Source organism: Penicillium verrucosum (genome assembly GCF_028828655.1).
Source record: "Penicillium verrucosum strain IBT 35672 chromosome Unknown utg000004l_segment0_segment0, whole genome shotgun sequence".
Taxonomy (NCBI): Eukaryota; Fungi; Ascomycota; class Eurotiomycetes; order Eurotiales; family Aspergillaceae; genus Penicillium; species Penicillium verrucosum.
Window position 1 is genome coordinate 477,301 of NW_026643213.1, and position 17,587 is coordinate 494,887.

General features: G+C 48.2%; 6 protein-coding genes across 6 annotated transcripts; 4 read left to right on the forward strand and 2 right to left on the reverse strand.

Annotated features, from left to right (window-relative positions):
• Positions 1–187: 187 nt before the first annotated feature.
• N7516_009640 (uncharacterized protein) lies at positions 188–1,189 on the forward strand (the record flags this gene model as incomplete). The annotated part of the gene is made up of 3 exons (XM_057222359.1): positions 188–610; positions 721–928; positions 981–1,189. The coding sequence occupies 3 exons, from the start codon at positions 188–190 to the stop codon at positions 1,187–1,189; spliced, it is 840 nt and encodes a 279-aa protein (XP_057069580.1).
• A 4,966-nt stretch (positions 1,190–6,155) lies between these two features.
• N7516_009641 (class I SAM-dependent methyltransferase) lies at positions 6,156–7,543 on the forward strand (the record flags this gene model as incomplete). Its single annotated transcript, XM_057222360.1, has 7 exons — positions 6,156–6,160; positions 6,222–6,342; positions 6,393–6,554; positions 6,611–6,676; positions 6,851–6,972; positions 7,068–7,306; positions 7,362–7,543. The coding sequence occupies 7 exons, from the start codon at positions 6,156–6,158 to the stop codon at positions 7,541–7,543; spliced, it is 897 nt and encodes a 298-aa protein (XP_057069581.1).
• Positions 7,544–9,676: 2,133 nt separating this feature from the next.
• On the forward strand, positions 9,677–10,899 carry N7516_009642 (KRR1 small subunit processome component; the record flags this gene model as incomplete). The annotated part of the gene is made up of 3 exons (XM_057222361.1): positions 9,677–9,767; positions 9,839–10,518; positions 10,551–10,899. The coding sequence occupies exons 1-3, from the start codon at positions 9,708–9,710 to the stop codon at positions 10,897–10,899; spliced, it is 1,089 nt and encodes a 362-aa protein (XP_057069582.1). The 5' UTR covers positions 9,677–9,707.
• Positions 10,900–11,305: 406 nt separating this feature from the next.
• On the reverse strand, positions 11,306–13,192 carry N7516_009643 (putative autophagy protein (Atg22); the record flags this gene model as incomplete). Its single annotated transcript, XM_057222362.1, has 6 exons — positions 11,306–11,674; positions 11,731–11,892; positions 11,946–12,070; positions 12,135–12,890; positions 12,959–12,993; positions 13,047–13,192. 6 exons carry the CDS (start codon positions 13,190–13,192, stop codon positions 11,306–11,308), a joined length of 1,593 nt encoding a protein of 530 aa, XP_057069583.1.
• Positions 13,193–13,865: 673 nt separating this feature from the next.
• Positions 13,866–14,132, forward strand: N7516_009644 (uncharacterized protein; the record flags this gene model as incomplete). The annotated part of the gene is made up of 1 exon (XM_057222363.1): positions 13,866–14,132. The coding sequence occupies one exon, from the start codon at positions 13,866–13,868 to the stop codon at positions 14,130–14,132; it is 267 nt and encodes an 88-aa protein (XP_057069584.1).
• A 1,368-nt stretch (positions 14,133–15,500) lies between these two features.
• On the reverse strand, positions 15,501–17,111 carry bgt2 (GPI-anchored beta-1,3-endoglucanase EglC; the record flags this gene model as incomplete). Its single annotated transcript, XM_057222364.1, has 2 exons — positions 15,501–15,607; positions 16,061–17,111. 2 exons carry the CDS (start codon positions 17,109–17,111, stop codon positions 15,501–15,503), a joined length of 1,158 nt encoding a protein of 385 aa, XP_057069585.1.
• Positions 17,112–17,587: the final 476 nt, after the last annotated feature.

A 17,587-nucleotide genomic window follows, 5' to 3' on the forward strand; every position in this document is an offset into this window, starting at 1 on the left:
CACGCGATTCTTCGGGATCGCGTCAGCAAGCGGCTTCTCACGTCAGCCGCGGATTTGGCCCTACAGGGTTTAAAGGTCATTGCTATTTAATTTCAAGTCAATCTCTTGTACATTTATAGAGACCAAACACCCAACAAACCTCCACATCCTGTATACGATCGGCACAAACACCACAAACACCACAAACATGCCAATACCGACCCTCACCTCCGTCCTCCGCATCTCATTCCAACACCCCAACACACCCCCAAACCGCCTAACCCTAGCCCTCAGCGCCGCAGCGCTCCTCGTCTCGACCCTCATCCTCCCCGCCGCCTACCGCGATTACAAGATCTTTAAATCCTACGGACCCGGCGGGCTACCGAACAATGCGCTAGGGTGGATTGTCGTGCGGGTGCTATTCCAACCCTTCGGGCGCGAGATGCTCAGCACGGACGAGTACGTGCAGCGGGTTGCGGCAGCTGAGGGCCACGGGAAGGGCGACGAAGGGTTCTTGTTTTTATCCGAGGAGCAGTTGGGGAGTCGACATGGGGAAGAACGACCTGTTGTTGGACCGCATGTTGCACCGCAGAGACAGTTGACGCAGGTGCCGGACGAGACTGTTATGGAGGTATGTTATGTGTCGTGTGTCCGTTTTCCGGTCCTCTTGAGGTGTTGGGAAGAGAAGGCGGGGAGTCAACCTTGGAAGAGCTATTTGCTTATTATGTTCTTTTGTGATAGAAATTCCGCTCTGCGTTTAGTACCTTCGGACATCAGAACCATCACCTTGTGAAATTCCAGAGGTCGAATCTGGAACGGCATGCTGATGGGCTCTTTGTCGCGGATCATATTCCTGTCTTTGGGATTGCGAAGACTATGAACCGTGAGATTGCGCATATTCATTCTGGAAATGACCACTCGGTTCATGTGGTTCTTGCGCCGGCTGATTGTATGGTTTTCTCTTCTTTGTTTGATGCTCGTGGGTTAACATATCTGTCTAGGTATCAAGGTTATCGAGGCTGGTTGGGGTCAGCGCCATGCTTTCTCAGGTACATCTGCGATGACGTACCTTTCGCTTGGTACGAGGCCTGATATCCCAGCGGAGTATATTTTGATCTATGCACCGCGGACGGAGGCGGAAATTCAGACGGTTATGCAGATTATCTCGGCGGGTGTCGAGTTTATGACGGGGAGAGAGGATGTGTGGTAGGTTAATGAGTGCTTTTTGCACTGACCTTATGCCTGAAAGGGTACTAGTGGTGTTCTGAGGTGGATGCATTCTTCTGGTATATGCGTTGTGCTTGGTTTCTTCCTGTTTTCTTAACTTTATATACCACACTCTTCGATTTAATTACTGTTTATATGAGCATATATGGCAGCAATAATGCGGCAAATAAGGCTTATACTTGCGCTATTGAGACTTTATACCGCATTGGACCATAGAGAATATCCATGACATCTGTTGTTAATATTGTAGGTAAGAAGTAATGCCTCACTTCCAAGGTTCTCTATATATATATGCTCCCTCGAGCTGCCTTTCTAGTTTCTTCTGCTATATTGTACGTAACATATCCTGTCTCGTGGTCCTACTCTTAATTCATCACTTTGATTACTTGCTGTATACAATTTCTCCACGTACATCGTGCAAGTAAAAACGGTGAGCCTTATATCCCCACCTATCCACTTCTATAAACTAGCAGATAACTATGAAAGGCTTCTTCGATAATAGTTATGCTCAAACCCAACTAATTTCTAGTGGAAATGCCCTAGGTTGGCTCTATAGATATGAAATTAAGACACTATCATCTACTAGTGTCAGTTAGGCCGAGCACGTAGTAAAAGTGCCTTTTGTAAGAACCCACCCGCAACAGCCTAAAGAGTATTACGATGTGAGAAGAGGGAGAAAGATTAGTTCATCAATAGATATTCTAGAGTTCTGGTGGATATTCATTTGTCATATTGTCATCTCCATAGATCTATTAGGCATAATATATATACTAGTCCAATAGTGGGTTTCAAATTATATAGGTCAATACATCTATACCTGGAATCTGCTGACCATGAAATATTGATAGCAGTGTTTAATATTTTTTTTCTCTTCTGTGCTACTAGTACCTTAGGTAGTACCAGTAGTTACCACTACGGAGTACACCTACGTAAGTGTATCTAGCGCGATTCCACATATATCACTAGCGGGACCGAGGGAATGGTCAAATGCATATTAAGTAGACAAAAAAAAAAGTCACATATTCACCAAGTAGGCGAGAATACGAATGATCGTTATCCTTTGTTTCATCTTACAACGTAACATTGTAAAGGACATGGCTTGGCAGGAAGTCATCACGCCCGATTTGGAAGGCGAACCAGTGTGTTGGGGCTATGAATGAAAACGCTAATTAAGGGGGAATCTTTTTTTTTTTTATAAATTTTTTTTTTTTTTAAGATTTCCCGTTATGTATGTCCAGATTTGGATTCCAACTTCTTTTTTTAGTGATTAAATAGGAGAGACCTTTGAAATACCTGGAAGAACGATATCAACTCCCCCAGATTGAAGACCAAAAAGTTGGGTAGGCGGCCCCCTTTACGGCAGCCTATTTGGACCATTTTTGACAACGGGCTTTCTGCCATGCAGAAAATCAGTAATTGGCGCTAATGGAACAATACAATACTAGAAAATTACATAGTACAATTTCTATCAACTTTAGTTATTCGGCTTGCTTGGTCTATCCTAAACGGCCCCGTGGGACTAGGAGGGTATTAAAGTAGTAAATAAAGCTTTTTATCTATATATAAATAGTAGTATGTTTATATTTTTAGACGGTTTTGTTAAGGCCCCTATAGAGTTGTAGGCTAAAACGTAGGGAGGGAGAGAGTTAAGTGGAAGGCGAGGGGTTGATGCCTAAGGAATAAATATAGCGGCCTAAGGTATTAAGTTAGGATATTGTTAAAATAACCCCCTAACTGAAAACCGGTTACCGCCTTCCCGATCGAGTACGATACTAGATTCTAAGGTTAGTGCCTAATTCAACCTACCGCTCTTTATACCGCCTTTCTAATCTAGTACGATACTAGATTCTAAGGTTAGTGCCTAATTCAACCTACCGCTCTTTATACCGCCTTCCTAATCTAGTACGATACTAGATTCTAAGGTTACGTAGTGCCTAATTATACCTACCCTCTCTATACCGCCTTCCCGATTTAGTACGTACGATACTAGATTCTAAGGTTAGTACTTAATTCTGCCTATAGCTCTCTATACCGCCTTTACGATTTCATAAAGACGGTAGGTACCTACAATTTATAGATAAACTACTAATAAAATCAAGTTATATATATCTAAGAAGTATAATTATTAGTATATAGAGTATTATAGTAGTAATTAGGTAGAAATATACGATTTTTCTGATTAAAACATAGTATTTTTCACTATATAAACTAGAATTAAATCAAAAATAGAAAGAAATGTGGGTTCAGAATAGGCGGAATGTATTATGTTGTACGGTACAAAAGGCGGAAACTCTAGCGGTGAATCTTATATATGTATTAATAAGCGTTGTCAAAAATGGTCCAAATAGGCTGCCGTACCCCTTACCCGAGAGATGAACCATGGCGCTGGGTGAGCCAACGGCGGAGCCGGACGGGTAGGCCCTGTCGAAATCCCGACACTATGGAACTTCGTATATTGTACTTGTATGTTGTACTTTGTAGGTTGGTTTTCTTTTGCTTCTTCTCTCTTTTGCTTCCGACTGAAGAGTTTTTTTTTTTTTTTTGACGGTATGTGAACTTAAAACAGTGGTCGGACCACATATTCTTCTAAAATGGACATCGGTTACAAGCGTAACCAGAAAGGAAGTAACCTGCATGTTTTGACATATCCCCACTGTATGATCATCACCTATTAACTGTTATGTGTGAAGTGGCTCTATGCACCAGTCTTGGGCATCTGCACCCTGCAACCGCAACCGCAAGTACCAGATCCTTGCATTTGGCATGGATTGCCGGTGCGGTCATGATGTGGGACCCGATCATCTCGGAGAATTGACCCAGGATGAAGAAAAACCAGGAGTGCCTACCTAGAACGTATCAGGTGAGTTGAGAATAATTTCAAAGGTGTTTTCTCAGTGGATTCGGACACCGGAGTGGATACTGCCCACATTTTTGTATGTTGTAATAATGTACTCGCATACTCTGGAGCTTCCCCCCGAGGCAATGAATGTCCACATCCACATCCACACGGGATGGATATCTATGCCGCTAGCCAGCACTCGCCCCAATAGCAAGTACCATGCAACCAAGGTAATCCCTATAAGGCAAACTTGATAAATATCTAGAAAAAGAAGAGGGGCGAAACGGCAATGTCAGTCCATTGCCTCGGAGGTACTTCTGTCAGATTGTTTCGGGAGCGATCCGGAGACGGCTAAAAATCCCTGTAGCAAATCTCCATGTCCGCCAATTGCGCCAATGAAGTTGGAATCTTGGAACAAAACTGTCCAGACAAGCGGTGAGAGCGCGAGCGAAACAAGAGGGGCAAGAACGAAATCCACTGTCCTAAATCCAACCCACCAGAAATCCCGAGGGAATGGATGCTCCAACGAGGAATTTGCTGATCCTGCCCGTCGAACCCCACTCAAGTTGAGGGGCCATTGGAGCCATTTTGGTCGTGAGATCAGGACTGAATAAGCCACTTGGCACCCACAGTACTGCACATTGGCCCGAGGACACGGCCTTACTCCACGGCGTGGGCGAGAGGGTGTTGGAAATTTGTCGCCAAGCTGTTTCGTCCAATGTTGGTTAGTTTTTGGTTTTATTCCTTCATTAAAGTGACAGCGGGAACCGGCGGTGATCCCTTGTCATGCCTCTGGAATCGGCAATGCAGCGGCTCGATTGGCCTGTACAACGCAAGGGTTGGTGCGAGTTCCAACCCCACGGGCTCTTCTTCTCGGTCTGCTCTACCATGGTCAATTCCTTAATTCTTCTTTTCTCCGTATGGTATCCCCACGTCGCGCAGAGGCTGCGTTGTCATCGGTTCACCTCATGGCGAGATGCTGCTCAATTTGGTTGAATTGATGGGTGGGTTTGTTTCCCTCCATTCTTCACCAAGTCCTTGATACATTGTTGTTCGCTGGTGAATTCCTAGAAACTTGTGGAGTTATGATGAGCTGCCCGAGTAAGGTGCGATTCAATTTTCTGTAGACCTGCCGTTTAACCGCCGACGACAGTCGCGGACTTACGCACCATGTTTAGCTTTGCGACGATACCTGATGGGGGCATCAAGATCCCAGTCAGATTCAGCGGCGTGGCCGGATTTGTACTCGATCCACACCCTCGGGCGCCCTTGGACCCTCTAGGAAAGTAGGTACTATGCTAGACGGCGAACTGTGCATTAGTTGACGGCACTGCCGCCTAGTTTCAAGGTTCGTTAGCTTGACTTTAAGCAGCAGACCCGAGTCAAATCTATTCTGATACTTACCCATTCTGGTGTCAATCGCCCGGGATTATTCGTGAACCACCCTTCGGCTACTCAACTGACCCGCATTTTTTTTTCTTTCGTCAAGCCTTGGTTGACGTACCAGGGTCATCTAGTAGCAACAAGAGCCTCCTACTCCGAGCGTCTCAGGCCATCGTTAGTAGTTCCGCTAGCAAGGATGTGAGGGAGGTTTCGGGGTTGGCCCCAAAGGAACCACATGAACGATCCGGAGGGAAGTTAGGAGTCCGCATGATCAACGATCGTATTTGGTTACTACCCACGCAGGCCCCATCCGTGTTAAATATTCGACCGTTAAGCACCCCGTGTCTTCAAAAATCAAGTCGTGCATCTGGTGTGATCTTTAAAAGAGGTAATTCGCTTGGGTGGACCGCTTGGCCTTCCCCGTTCGTACATTTTGGTACGTATAATTGAAAGCCCCTCCATACAGCCTTCGCGAGCAGACGCCCAGGGGCGAATGATCCTCGTGCGAGCCGCTATCCTCTCCGTGGGTACCGCCGACGTCTTCAAGCGGCACCCGATCTCTCCCATGAAACTCCCAGCACATCAAATTTCACTCTTTTCCGGATATTGTGATTTGAAGCAAGATCTTGCACTCGGAGAATCCAACCCCGCCCTGGCCAGACAAATCAGGATATAGCAACTCGGATTTTCATCTTTATCCACAACACCACTTGATTCAGGAGTGACAATGGCGTATGCTAGTTCTTCCCGTTGTTCTTTTGGACCAAGGGCAACTGACGTTGATGGCCGCCAGGAGCCCCGATTCACAAACGATAGAATTAGACCGTGAATATCTCAATACGATCACAGTTCAGGGCCGGGAGTATCAGAAATATTCGATCGATCATCGTACGTACTTTGGACCGGTCGATGAGGTAAGACGTTCAGGTTTTCGTCGTTGTCTTCTCGCTGACAGCTAAAGCAGGAAGAAGCACAACAACTCGAAGACCAGCAACAACTTTTCCACAGAATTTTCGATAACCGTCTGATCTTCCCTCCAATCCGTCGATTGAAAAGAATCCTTGACTGTGGGCATGGATCCGCATCCTGGGCCGTTGATGTTGCTGAGCAGAACCCTGATTGCGAAGTGAGAATGTCCCTTTGATTGCGCCCGACAACATCCTAACATTTGGTGGTTCATAGGTCATCGGCGTAGACATTGCCCCTCACATGAGTCCAGACGACATGCCTGACAATTTATGGCTCCAGGTAAGTCAACCTGTCTCACATCTCACCACCGACCACGGTGTGGGTTACACCATGAGAGAGTTGTAGCACTGCCTCTTACCCATGCCTTGTGCTTCGTGACCTTTGTGTGATGAACAACAGTTCCGTTCAGGTGTGTACCCTCCTGAAACAGAGTCGCTAACTTGTGCCGAATAGGTCGATGACTTGAACCGCCGTTTCACCTTTCCTGCAAACCATTTCGACCTTGTCCATTCTAGACTCCTTGCGACCGGCATCAATCGATCCCGATGGCCATCCTATCTTCGTGACATAGTCAGGTGCGCGATCTCCAGAGCTGGTTGACCTTGCCGTCACTCCAAGAGGCAAGAGTCCTCCAACCGAAACCCAAGTGCTAACACAAGTGGTCGTCAAGGGTCCTCAAGCCAGGAGGTTGGGTCCAGATGGTGGAAATATACTTCAATGTTCAATCTGACAACGGCTCAATTACTGATGAACATGCCTTGAGGAGGTGGAGCACACAATACCTGCGTGCTCTGGAGGATAGAAAAGATCTTCGGATTGGATCGAAGCTGAGAACTTTCATGACCGAGGCGGGGTTTGTCGAGGTGGATACGAAGATGATTCCTCTTCCTCTGTCTGCGTGGTCGACTGGTTGGTATTTGGCTGCCCAAGATGAACGAACGAGACTGATTTTGATTCAATGCAGACCAGCGGATGCGAGACATCGGCCGACACAGTTGTGCGAACATGCAGCAACTGCTCCGCTCCCTCGCACTATACCCATTGACTCAACGTCTGCATATGGCTCCGGATACTTTCAATGCTTTGGTGGACCAAGCGCAGCAAGAGGCAACCGACCCCGCCCTGAAGGCATATTTCCCACTGTAGGTATTGTTCCAATATGAAATCGAGGGACAAAGTCTGACAGAGCAGATATGTGTGCATTGGCAGAAAGCCATAAAAACATCGACATGGGCAAATCGGCAGGTGCGGCAGCTCGATATGGGCAACCTCTTGCGGAAGAAAACAAATAGCTCGCAATGGGCCCGTTGTCGATGCCGACCCTCCTGCGTTCTGCATCCAGCATATTCCGGCATATTGTACAGCTTTTTGTTGTGTTGTTCTTCGAATCCCATTTGCATAACATATTGCATTAGCGGAAAGATGGTTAGTCGAATGAGGTTTTTTTTTATTGCACCTGTTCTTTCCGTTTGACGTCTGTAACGGAATAGGGATCCGTATCCCGCCGTCACTGTATGTTTGCTGAAGTCTAGTGGAGTATGGCCTATTGAAAGAGGACTGCATGGTCGCACAGAAAACGAATGGAACACCTCAATGGCGATTGGAATCAGAGAATGCTCGTAGTCGTGTGCATTGCATCACGGTTCCCACAGAAGCCAACAATTCCCACATGCATCAAGTCTTGGCTTTAAAGAGCCTCGTATCCACTCGAGATCGGGTGTTGGGTTACCGCCCAACGCGGTGGGAAAGTGAAGGTGCATTGAAGGAAACTCGGGGTCGAGGCATCGCTGTCGCTGCCTAGGGTAAGTTGAACTTTTAGTTGACTGCTTCTAGGCAGAATGGGAGTGAAACGAGACAGGAGAGGACTCGAGAGGGTTTGAGAGCAGGAGACTTGGTGGTGCAGATTAAGCTGTTGAGACCGTGCCCAGTGCGCGATACCCGACACCGTTGGACCCGATCTGACCTTACCCTTTGGAGAAGGATGTTTCCGACTCAATCGTGCTCCAAGATGTAACTGATCAGAGAAGTGACAAAAGACGAAGAACGCAGTGGGAGATAAAACAGGAGGGGACTTCCCGAGAGAGCTAGGGAACCACCAAATTTTAGGAACACATGATTCACACCCCGTTTCAGGCGGTATATACGCTTTGACTGACTTCCATGTTAATACCAGCTGTTAAAAATGTCCATACAGGCTTGACAATATGACAGCTTCGTGCCATTGCTACCATGCCTTCACACCATCAGGCCCTCATGCCTTGGGAGCGGACTCTCGTCTCATATCGAGAGTGATGACCCCAAGCGGAGGCGAGCTCCCTCGAATCCCAATGAGCTACCACAACGTGTGTTACACATCCAGAAACGTCCAATCCCGTGTCTTACCGGTATTATTTATGCGGCAGGAGTTCTGATAATCAATACACTCTTTTACCGTGTTTCCCGTACGGATTTGGTGCCCAATTCACAACATCCAAATGACCAACAATTGGAATTCTATATCAGCAGAGCTGCATATCGGGATATAACTAACGCTGGGTTCTTGTTGATTTGTTGATTTCCTTCTCCCTTGCCCGGGAAAAGGCCATACCGCCTCTTAGTGTCCGATTAGAGTTCCTCCGGAATGGCCCCTGTGTGAGAGCGTCGCTAGCTTGACGAGTTGCGGTATTTCGATTGCCGAAAAGACCCACAGGAGCTCAAGATGCCTTAGGTACATGCTCCTCCTCTCTTTATGGGTGTGTTGGGGAGCGGCCTTGAAGTGACCGTTGGGCACAGATCTATCCGAGAATTGTACCTATCGCGCGCAGTCTTTGTGATTGGTCTCCTCCAAGAGCTTCGAGGCCAAGACAGCCATGGGGGGATAATCTAGTCTAGACAGCTTGCGGCTTCAATTGGTCCTGATCATTTATGGAAGATTGGTACTTGGAAAACCCATACTGGTCTATTTATACACGTGGAAATCGCCGAATACTTTTCCCATGATCTATCTCCAATTTCATTTGTATTTCCTGTACCAAGGACTGAGACCAAGGTACCCCTGTTATATGCCGATGACTATTGGCCCCCAATTTGAGCTATTCTTAGCAATTGTTGTACTTCGTACTTCGTACACAGCGGGAATTAGCGTAGAGCTAGCCAAGAGGAAGATACACAAGGCTTGACCCCGATCTAGATGTGGTTGGTGCCTAATATGTAAGGCATCAGACACTACCCAATCGGGGAAAGCGGGGAGAAAAAAAGTTGGCGCGGATTTTCATTTGAGCTCCGGAACAATCACCAATTCTTTTTCTTGATTCAAGTCACCACCAACAAGATGCCTTCAACACACAATAAAGAGAAGGCCTGGGATACAGATGATATCGATAAGTGGAGAGTAAGTCAATACATACCCCTGCTGTCTTTTTTCACTGGTGAAAAACCCTTACTGACGGATCCTCGCACCAGATCGAAGAATTCAAACCGGAACACAATGCCGCAGGCAGTTTCGCCGAGGAGTCGTCTTTCATGACACTCTTCCCCAAATACCGTGAACAGTACTTGAAGGAAGCATGGCCGGTGATTACAAGAGCGCTGGAGAAGCAGGGCATCGCCTGCACACTGGATTTGGTTGAGGGTAGTATGACAGTGAAGACGACGCGGAAGACCTACGACCCAGCAGCGATCATCAAATCCCGCGATCTGATCAAGCTGCTTGCAAGAAGCGTACCGGTGACACAAGCGATGAAAATTCTCGAAGATGGCGTGGCATGCGACGTGATCAAGATCCGCAACCAGGTGCGGAACAAAGAGCGATTCGTGAAGCGACGACAGCGCATTCTCGGCCCGAACGGTTCAACCCTCAAAGCGCTCGAGCTGCTCACCGACACATACATCCTGGTTCAGGGTAACACGGTTGCCGTGATGGGTCCGTTCAAGGGACTGAAGGAGGTGCGACGCATTATCGACGACTGCATGGCGAACATCCACCCGATCTACCACATCAAGGAGTTGATGATCAAGCGCGAGCTCGCCAAGGACCCGACGCTGGCGGAAGAGTCCTGGGACCGGTTCCTGCCTAACTTCAAGAAGCGCACGCTGTCCAAGCGCCACGTGCCGTTCAAGGTTACCGACAAGGAGAAGAAGACGTACACACCATTCCCCCTGCGCCGGAGAAGAGCAAGGTCGATCTGCAGATCGAGTCTGGAGAGTACTTCTTGTCAAAGGAGGCCAAGGACCGCGTTCACAAGGAGGAGGTTGTCGAGCGTCAACGCCTCAAGCGGGACGAGAAGATGCGCGAGCGCGAGAAGGATTTTGTTGCGCCCGAGGAGGTTACACCGGCCGATCGCGAGGAGAAGCAGAAGAAGAAGGACAAGAAGGAGAAGAAAGAAAAGAAGGAAAAGAAGGAAAAGAGCAAGCGGAAACGCGAGGCCGAGGAGGATGTCGACGCCGACGAGGCCGCCGAGCGCAAGGAGAAGAAGAAAAAGAAGAAGAGCAAGTCCAAGGAAGTTTCTTCCGATGGGGAATGATCTGCTCTTTAATTGTGGTATCGGTATCTTGTATCGGAATTGGCGCTTATGGCAGTGCATAGGTCTGGCGTTTAAATGTCTTGTCTCCTGGTTCTTCGTTGCAACGTTGCAACCCGTGTACGCCCCAAGCTGGTGTGTACATTTACAAAAAATATTGTTCAATACCAATAAATGATCTATTCTTCTTCTACTCTACGCACTATTTTTTTAAAACGATAGTAATTTTCTTCAATCGTCTGATCAACGATAGGCTGTGCGCGATAGAGGTGCGCTTTATATCATATTTCTCATTGCAGTCGCGACATGTATTTATCAAAGGCATCAGAGTATTCCCCCAAGCCGCAGTGTCTCTAGATATAAACACCAGAAAAAGGCAACCACATATGACATATCTGAAGACAGTAGTTCAGACCGCTGTGGAAGTCTCCTCGTCAGAGGACGACGACGTACTAGCATCCAACCGACGCAACTTATCCAACAAGAACTTCTCCTGCTCTACCTGGCTCTTCTTTAAATCAACACCCCAGAACAGAATCACAAAGCTGGCAACACTCAACCCAAACAAAAAGTAGAATGGTGTCGAGACATTGCCCGACGGACTCGCATCGATAATTGCACTTGAGACGAGGGGACCAATAAAAGACGAAGTTTTGCCAATGATGCTGAAGAGACTGAAGAATAGGAACTCGTGGCCGCGGGGTGTGACTTCCGAGATCATGATTTGCGAGTAGCTGTACCAGGGGCAGATGAAAAGGCCATAGAACGCTTGGTAGACCTATAGGATCGATCCCATTAGATATTATTGCTGATAGCAGAGGGGAATTGACATACCCAGACTTCCCATGTATTGTGGAAACCGAACTTATTGGTCCAGATACCGATCATGCCCCAGCCATCAAGTAGGATGATTCCAACGGCGATGGCGTTGAACATTGTTTTGGTTCCGAGCCTGAAGCGTTGCTGGATTGTCCAGAATGCGTATATGCCAACCGCCTAAGAGAGATATGTCAGTTTGTAACAAATTTGCTTAGGAAATTAAAGCTCACCTGTGCAGCAATACCAACAATGAGTAGATATGTTAGTTCCAGCGTATTGTAAGCAACGATGCTATTCTGCAACGTTCCAATAACAGTCACAGTGGTGTTGAGAGAGTCTCCAAGTAAGAAATAACCTATTGCCAGCACCGTTAGCACCCATTGACCTTACGATAGACATAGTAGAACGCAAAGTCTTACCAATCAGATAGATCAGACTCTGCTTTAAATGCCAGATTTGCTTCATAGCGTGCCACAGTTGCCAAATGCCTGCAACAAGAATGGACCGATTCCCAGGGTCTTGACCGGGACGGCGTTTCTCAAGAACAAACCATGGAATCGAGACAAGCAACCACACACCAGAGACGAAAGCGATTAGCACACTAAGTCCCCAGTTGTTATTGCTTTCGCTATCATTGACTTTCAAACCGAACATGATTCCCACAATAATGGCCAGAATAAAGATCTCCGCGACGGACTGGACATAGAAAGCGACATTGGCAAGTTTGCTGCGCATCATGGTATCCGCATAATCGTATTCATCACGAGTAATCGTCCCGGCGACATATGCGTCTGCCTTTTCCTTCAATTCGAGGGAATTGCGCGCCAAGCCCGGGAATGCAGCAGTCCAGAAAGTGAGTGTAGTCTGATAGGCGATCAAACCGACCATATATAGACCAACCGCGACATGCCAATTGTCCGAGGTATGAACACCTAACCAGCCAAAACCGATGGCGTAGGCAATAATCGACAGTCCGATCAAGATGTTGGGTCGCCAGTAGCCGAAATCGGCGAAACTGCCAATTACCAGGAACACCACGACTTGGATCGCGAAGGAGATTCCATTTGAAAGGAGAACGATACTGTTGACCGTACGAGGTCTGCCTATGAAGTCGAGTAGTCCATCGGAAGGGGCTGCTTGGTAGAGCAGGTTTTGGAAAGCAGTTGGCGCGAAGTCTAGAACGGGTCAGCTTCTGCCTCCATTTGCCCGAATTAGGATATTTTGAGAATGCGGGTAGACCCACTGAACAGAGACAAGCCATTATTTCCAATGTAATAGCTGCATTCGTGGTGTTTAGTCTGTGCACATGGCCAATTCAACGATCCACGCACGCATAATATGCCCAGATTTCCATCCGGGTGGTGCGGTATCTCTCGTCGAATTGGTCTGGTGCAATTGGCTGGTCGATCTTGTTTGGGGGAAGACCATCCACCTCCACAGAGGAGTTTATATCGTCTTTGTGTTGATCCTGATCCATGTCTGACGAAGAGAAAGATGGAAGGACCAGAGAGTAAAAGAGGAAGAGAAAGAAAAAAAAAAAAAAAAAAAAACCCTGCCCCCCCGACGGGAAGAGACGAGTTAAATGAGTAGCAGGACTAGCCCCGCGGTGTTAAACCCTCAGCTTGAAAGGAACCAGTTGCGTTGCAATATAAGTGTCGATCCCGATAAACTGGATATGATCGAACTGGACTATATCCAGTCGAGTCTAGTCAGTGCTTGACTGCTTTATCTCGTCCTATCACATCGTCGAGGTTCTCAGCTTCCGCATTTGGCGTGGTTTTCCAAAGTGGATGGCTTGAGGAAATAGACACCTAGTTTCTCAGGCCAACAATAGGGCTTGAGGCAAGAACTTTTGTGAGAATATTGGTCGCTTTGCATCTGCCCAGTCCGTAGGAATAGATGAATCGTGAGATACTGACAGAATCTAGGGACGAGCTCTAGATAATAAACTAACACCAATTTCCATTTCCATCTGTGGCTTAGGACCTGGAGCACTCGACTTCCTGGATATGAAGGTGCCGGCTATCATGTTCGTGGAACCCGGCCGGGATGAGCTTCTCTCAATTTGCACCTGAATTGACCCTCGTGATTGTGGAAGATATGGGCAAGGGCACTTGATGAGGCAGTTCAAGGTGTCTATGGCGTGATTCATGATCAACATCCTCAACTCTGTGCTCAATCACGCTCCTGAAGTGAAACGCGTTGTCATCACTTCCTCTTTTGTCGCGATGGTAGACTGCAGCAAGGGCTCGTGGCCAGGTCACGTTTACTCCGAAGCCGATTGGAATATGACACCGTACGAAGTCGCAGCCGCCAAAGGGGCTCCGACTGGTCTGGCATACTCCGCTGCCAAGGCATTGGCTGAACGTACTGCCTGGGATTTTATCAAATCTGTATTTAGTAAGAAGGCACAATAAACAGACCTAGAACGCCCGCCGGTAACAATGTGGCACCTATGCCTTAGATATTCACATTATCCGTTCTCGTTGATGAGAGGTTTGCCAGGCAACTTGCTTTGTGAGAACGAAAAAAAGCATAGAAGGGCGGAAACTGGCAGAACATTCCACTCTTTGTTCTCACAGAGAGCAAATGCTTCTTCCTCAGATATAAAAACTTCTTCCTCTTCCATTTCTACCTAGAACTCCACCCCTATTTATATAGAGAAGTCTATCCTTCTCAACCAACCTGGTAGTTGCTGTACCTCATTTCCTGGTACCTGCAAGTCAAGCCTCGCTTCATTTTCCACATCTATCATGTCGTTCCTGATAGGGAATCCAGGCCCTGTGAACCCTTCACGTGATGGCTCGGAGCGTCGATAGCGAGATCATGCAGAACTCATAAAGTTGATGCTGGAAAGGACTCTATTGGATACCCGAATCACCAGATTTTGTCGTTTATACTCCCTGCTATATACATCCGCTCCGAAAACAACATTCACCCAGGTAGTAGTAAGGTATCAACGGGTGAGCCCCCTTATAGTTTATAACAGGTCATCTGGATACTGAGTCGCTAGTTCTATATTAGCGGAAGAACACAACCTGCAGGGTATACCATTTGGCCTTGCCACTCAACTTATGGAAGACAAAGGACAAGGTGGTACACTGGACTGGATGTTGAAGACATGTGATGTGTGGGATAAGAAGCTTAAATAGCTGTGTTATGCTAAGCACTGATCACATTGCCCCGGACCAGGACGCCTCTGATCAGCGTGGCAGTGGTTTAGGAGTATTTGCTCCCTATCGCATGGTGGATGTCATGAGTGAGAAGCCAATGGAGTGGTCGAGAGATACCAACAAAGATGGCCACCTCGAAGTGTATGGTTACAAGACAAGATAGATTGAGAGTTAAGGGAGGAACCTTCATAACCATGGAAAACTCCAACATTCCCACGAATATAAAACCATAGCGGAAACCGAAAAGACACAAGAGCGCGTAAGCAGCCGACTAGAGGGCTCTTTTATTTAATCAATAGCCTAACTTCACCCATTTCCGACTCTTATGTCACGCACAAGGAGAAGAGAATTCGAATATCCAATCACTAAGCGAATGAAACAGACTACTCGAGTGAAGTTAAGACTTAGGATTGTTACTTTTGATATAAGTAAGGTACAAGGAAACCATGTGATAACATATGTAAGTATGATTTTTAACAGTGGTAAAGTAAGTAAGCAAAAGTAAAGAAATATTACATAAAAACCAGCCGATTACCGACCATCAAACGACAGACCAATGAGTGAGTATCATCTAACCAATCACTCCAAATCGCCCAGGGAAAAATGACATGCTTAGAAAGTGAAAGCAAGGGCGAGAGCAACTACCAGGGCACCGGCAGCAGAGCCAGCGACACGGGTGGCAGAGCTGGAGGGAAGGGTGGGGGAGGCGGAGGCAGAGTCTGAGGAAGAAGAGCCAGAGTCGGAACCGGAGCCAGAGGCAGAAGATCCGGAGCCCTTGCTGCCACCGGTGGCGGTAGCGGAGGATCCAGAGGCAGTGCTAGAGGCGAATCCTGAAGCAGAGGCAGAAGCAGAGGCAGAGGCAGAAGCGCTCTTGGACTTGGGCTTGGTGGAGGGGCGGACACCGGGGGTCACAGATGGAGAGGAAGCACCGGCGGAGGATGAACCAGAGGCAACAGAGCCGGAGCCGGAGCCAGAGGAGGAAGAACCGGAGCCGGAGCCAGCGCCAGAGCCAGATGAAGAAGAGCCGGAGCCAGAGCCAGAGCCAGAGCCGGAGGAAGAAGAACCAGAGCCAGAGCCGGAGCCGGAGCCGGAGCCAGAGCCAGATCCAGAGGAAGAAGAGCCGGAGCCAGAGCCAGAGCCGGAGGAAGAAGAGCCAGAGCCAGAGCTGGAACCAGAGGCATCAGAGCCGGAGGCGGAGCCAGTGGCGGAGGGAGAAGCGCCGGAGACGACACCAGACTTCTCGGCGACACCTGAGGTGCTGGAAGAGGCGGCAGAGCTGGAAGATGTGGAGGCCTTGCAGCTCAGGTCGTACAGGGGGGTAGTGTCAGTGGAGGAACCAGTGACACCGAAGCTGGGGGCGGTAGTACCGGCATCCTCGAGGATGTACCACCAGGTGTTGGTGACGCCCAACAGAGGGCAGGCGACTTCGTCCCAGAACTGCTTGGCGTTGGCGACGTTGGCGACAGCCTGGTTCTCGGTGGCGCCAGTAGTGGGCCAGCCAGTCTCAGTGATCCAAACCTCCTTACCGGCGGCGACAGCCTTGGTGTTCTCAACGCCCTTGTTGAAGAGGGCCTTGGCATTATCGATGGAGTTGGGGTCGGTGTTCTCGTAGTAGGGGTATCCATCGAAACCGAGCCAATCGACGGCCTCGATGACGGCAGAGTTGGAGCCGTTGGTCCATGAGTTCCAGGTGTCGACGTGGCCGATGGGGGCGCCGCTCAGGGAAGTACCGGAGATGGCGGAGCGGACCTGCTTGATGTAGTCGACAAGCTCGGCGGATTCGACACCGAGACCGGCGTTGGCCTTGACACCGGTGTCGGAGCTACGGTAAAGATCCTCACTGCCGACGGAGATACCGACAACTAGGTCTGTGAATGCATCGCCGTAGGTGGAGATGGCGTTTTTGAGGGCAGCAATCTCGTTGCTCATGCCACCACCGGAAGCCCAGAGACCGAGGAGAAGAGTGGTCTTCTCCTTGATAGCGGCGGGGATGGCCTCAATGGGGCCGTTGGTAGTGCCACCCTGGATCATGGTGTACAGACGGGCACTGGTGAAGGCATTGTCGGTTCCAACGAGGTTCTTAGCAGTAGAAAACTCGGTCTCGAAGTCGGATTGGGTCTTGAGGCTGCCATCAACCTTAAGAGCACCGTAGTTGAAACCTTGAGAGATGGCCTCAGAGGTAGCGACGGCCATCGCGAGGGCAAGGAATTGAGCGGAACGCATTTTGAATGTTATTAAAACGAGTGTTGATAGTCAATGAGAATAAGATAAGATGACAGAGGGAACCTGGAATAAAAGAGTGTAGCCAGGAAAATTCAAAAGGAAAAGATGAAGAATAAAGATGAAAGTAAAAGTGAAAGTGGGAAATGCAAACGGAAAAGAAGTAACACTCGAAAGTCCTAAAGAACAAAAGCAAGGTTGGTTCTGGCCATGAAAAATTCAGTCTAGATTCCGCCACAGTGTAGCATTGTGGATTCCGTGGGTCAGAACACGTTTGCTTGTCCACTTTAACTCTGTTTCAAACCCTCCGATTGGCTGAGATGATAATTGATTGATTCCAAAAATATGCATGAGATGTGGGTCCTGGTAAATCCATGGTCCTCTTAAGGCTGCATTCGATGATTTTGCCCGATCTCCCCGGATACTTCCATCCGACTTTGGGAGTGAAGTGTTATCCCGACCATTCCACGTTTAGATTT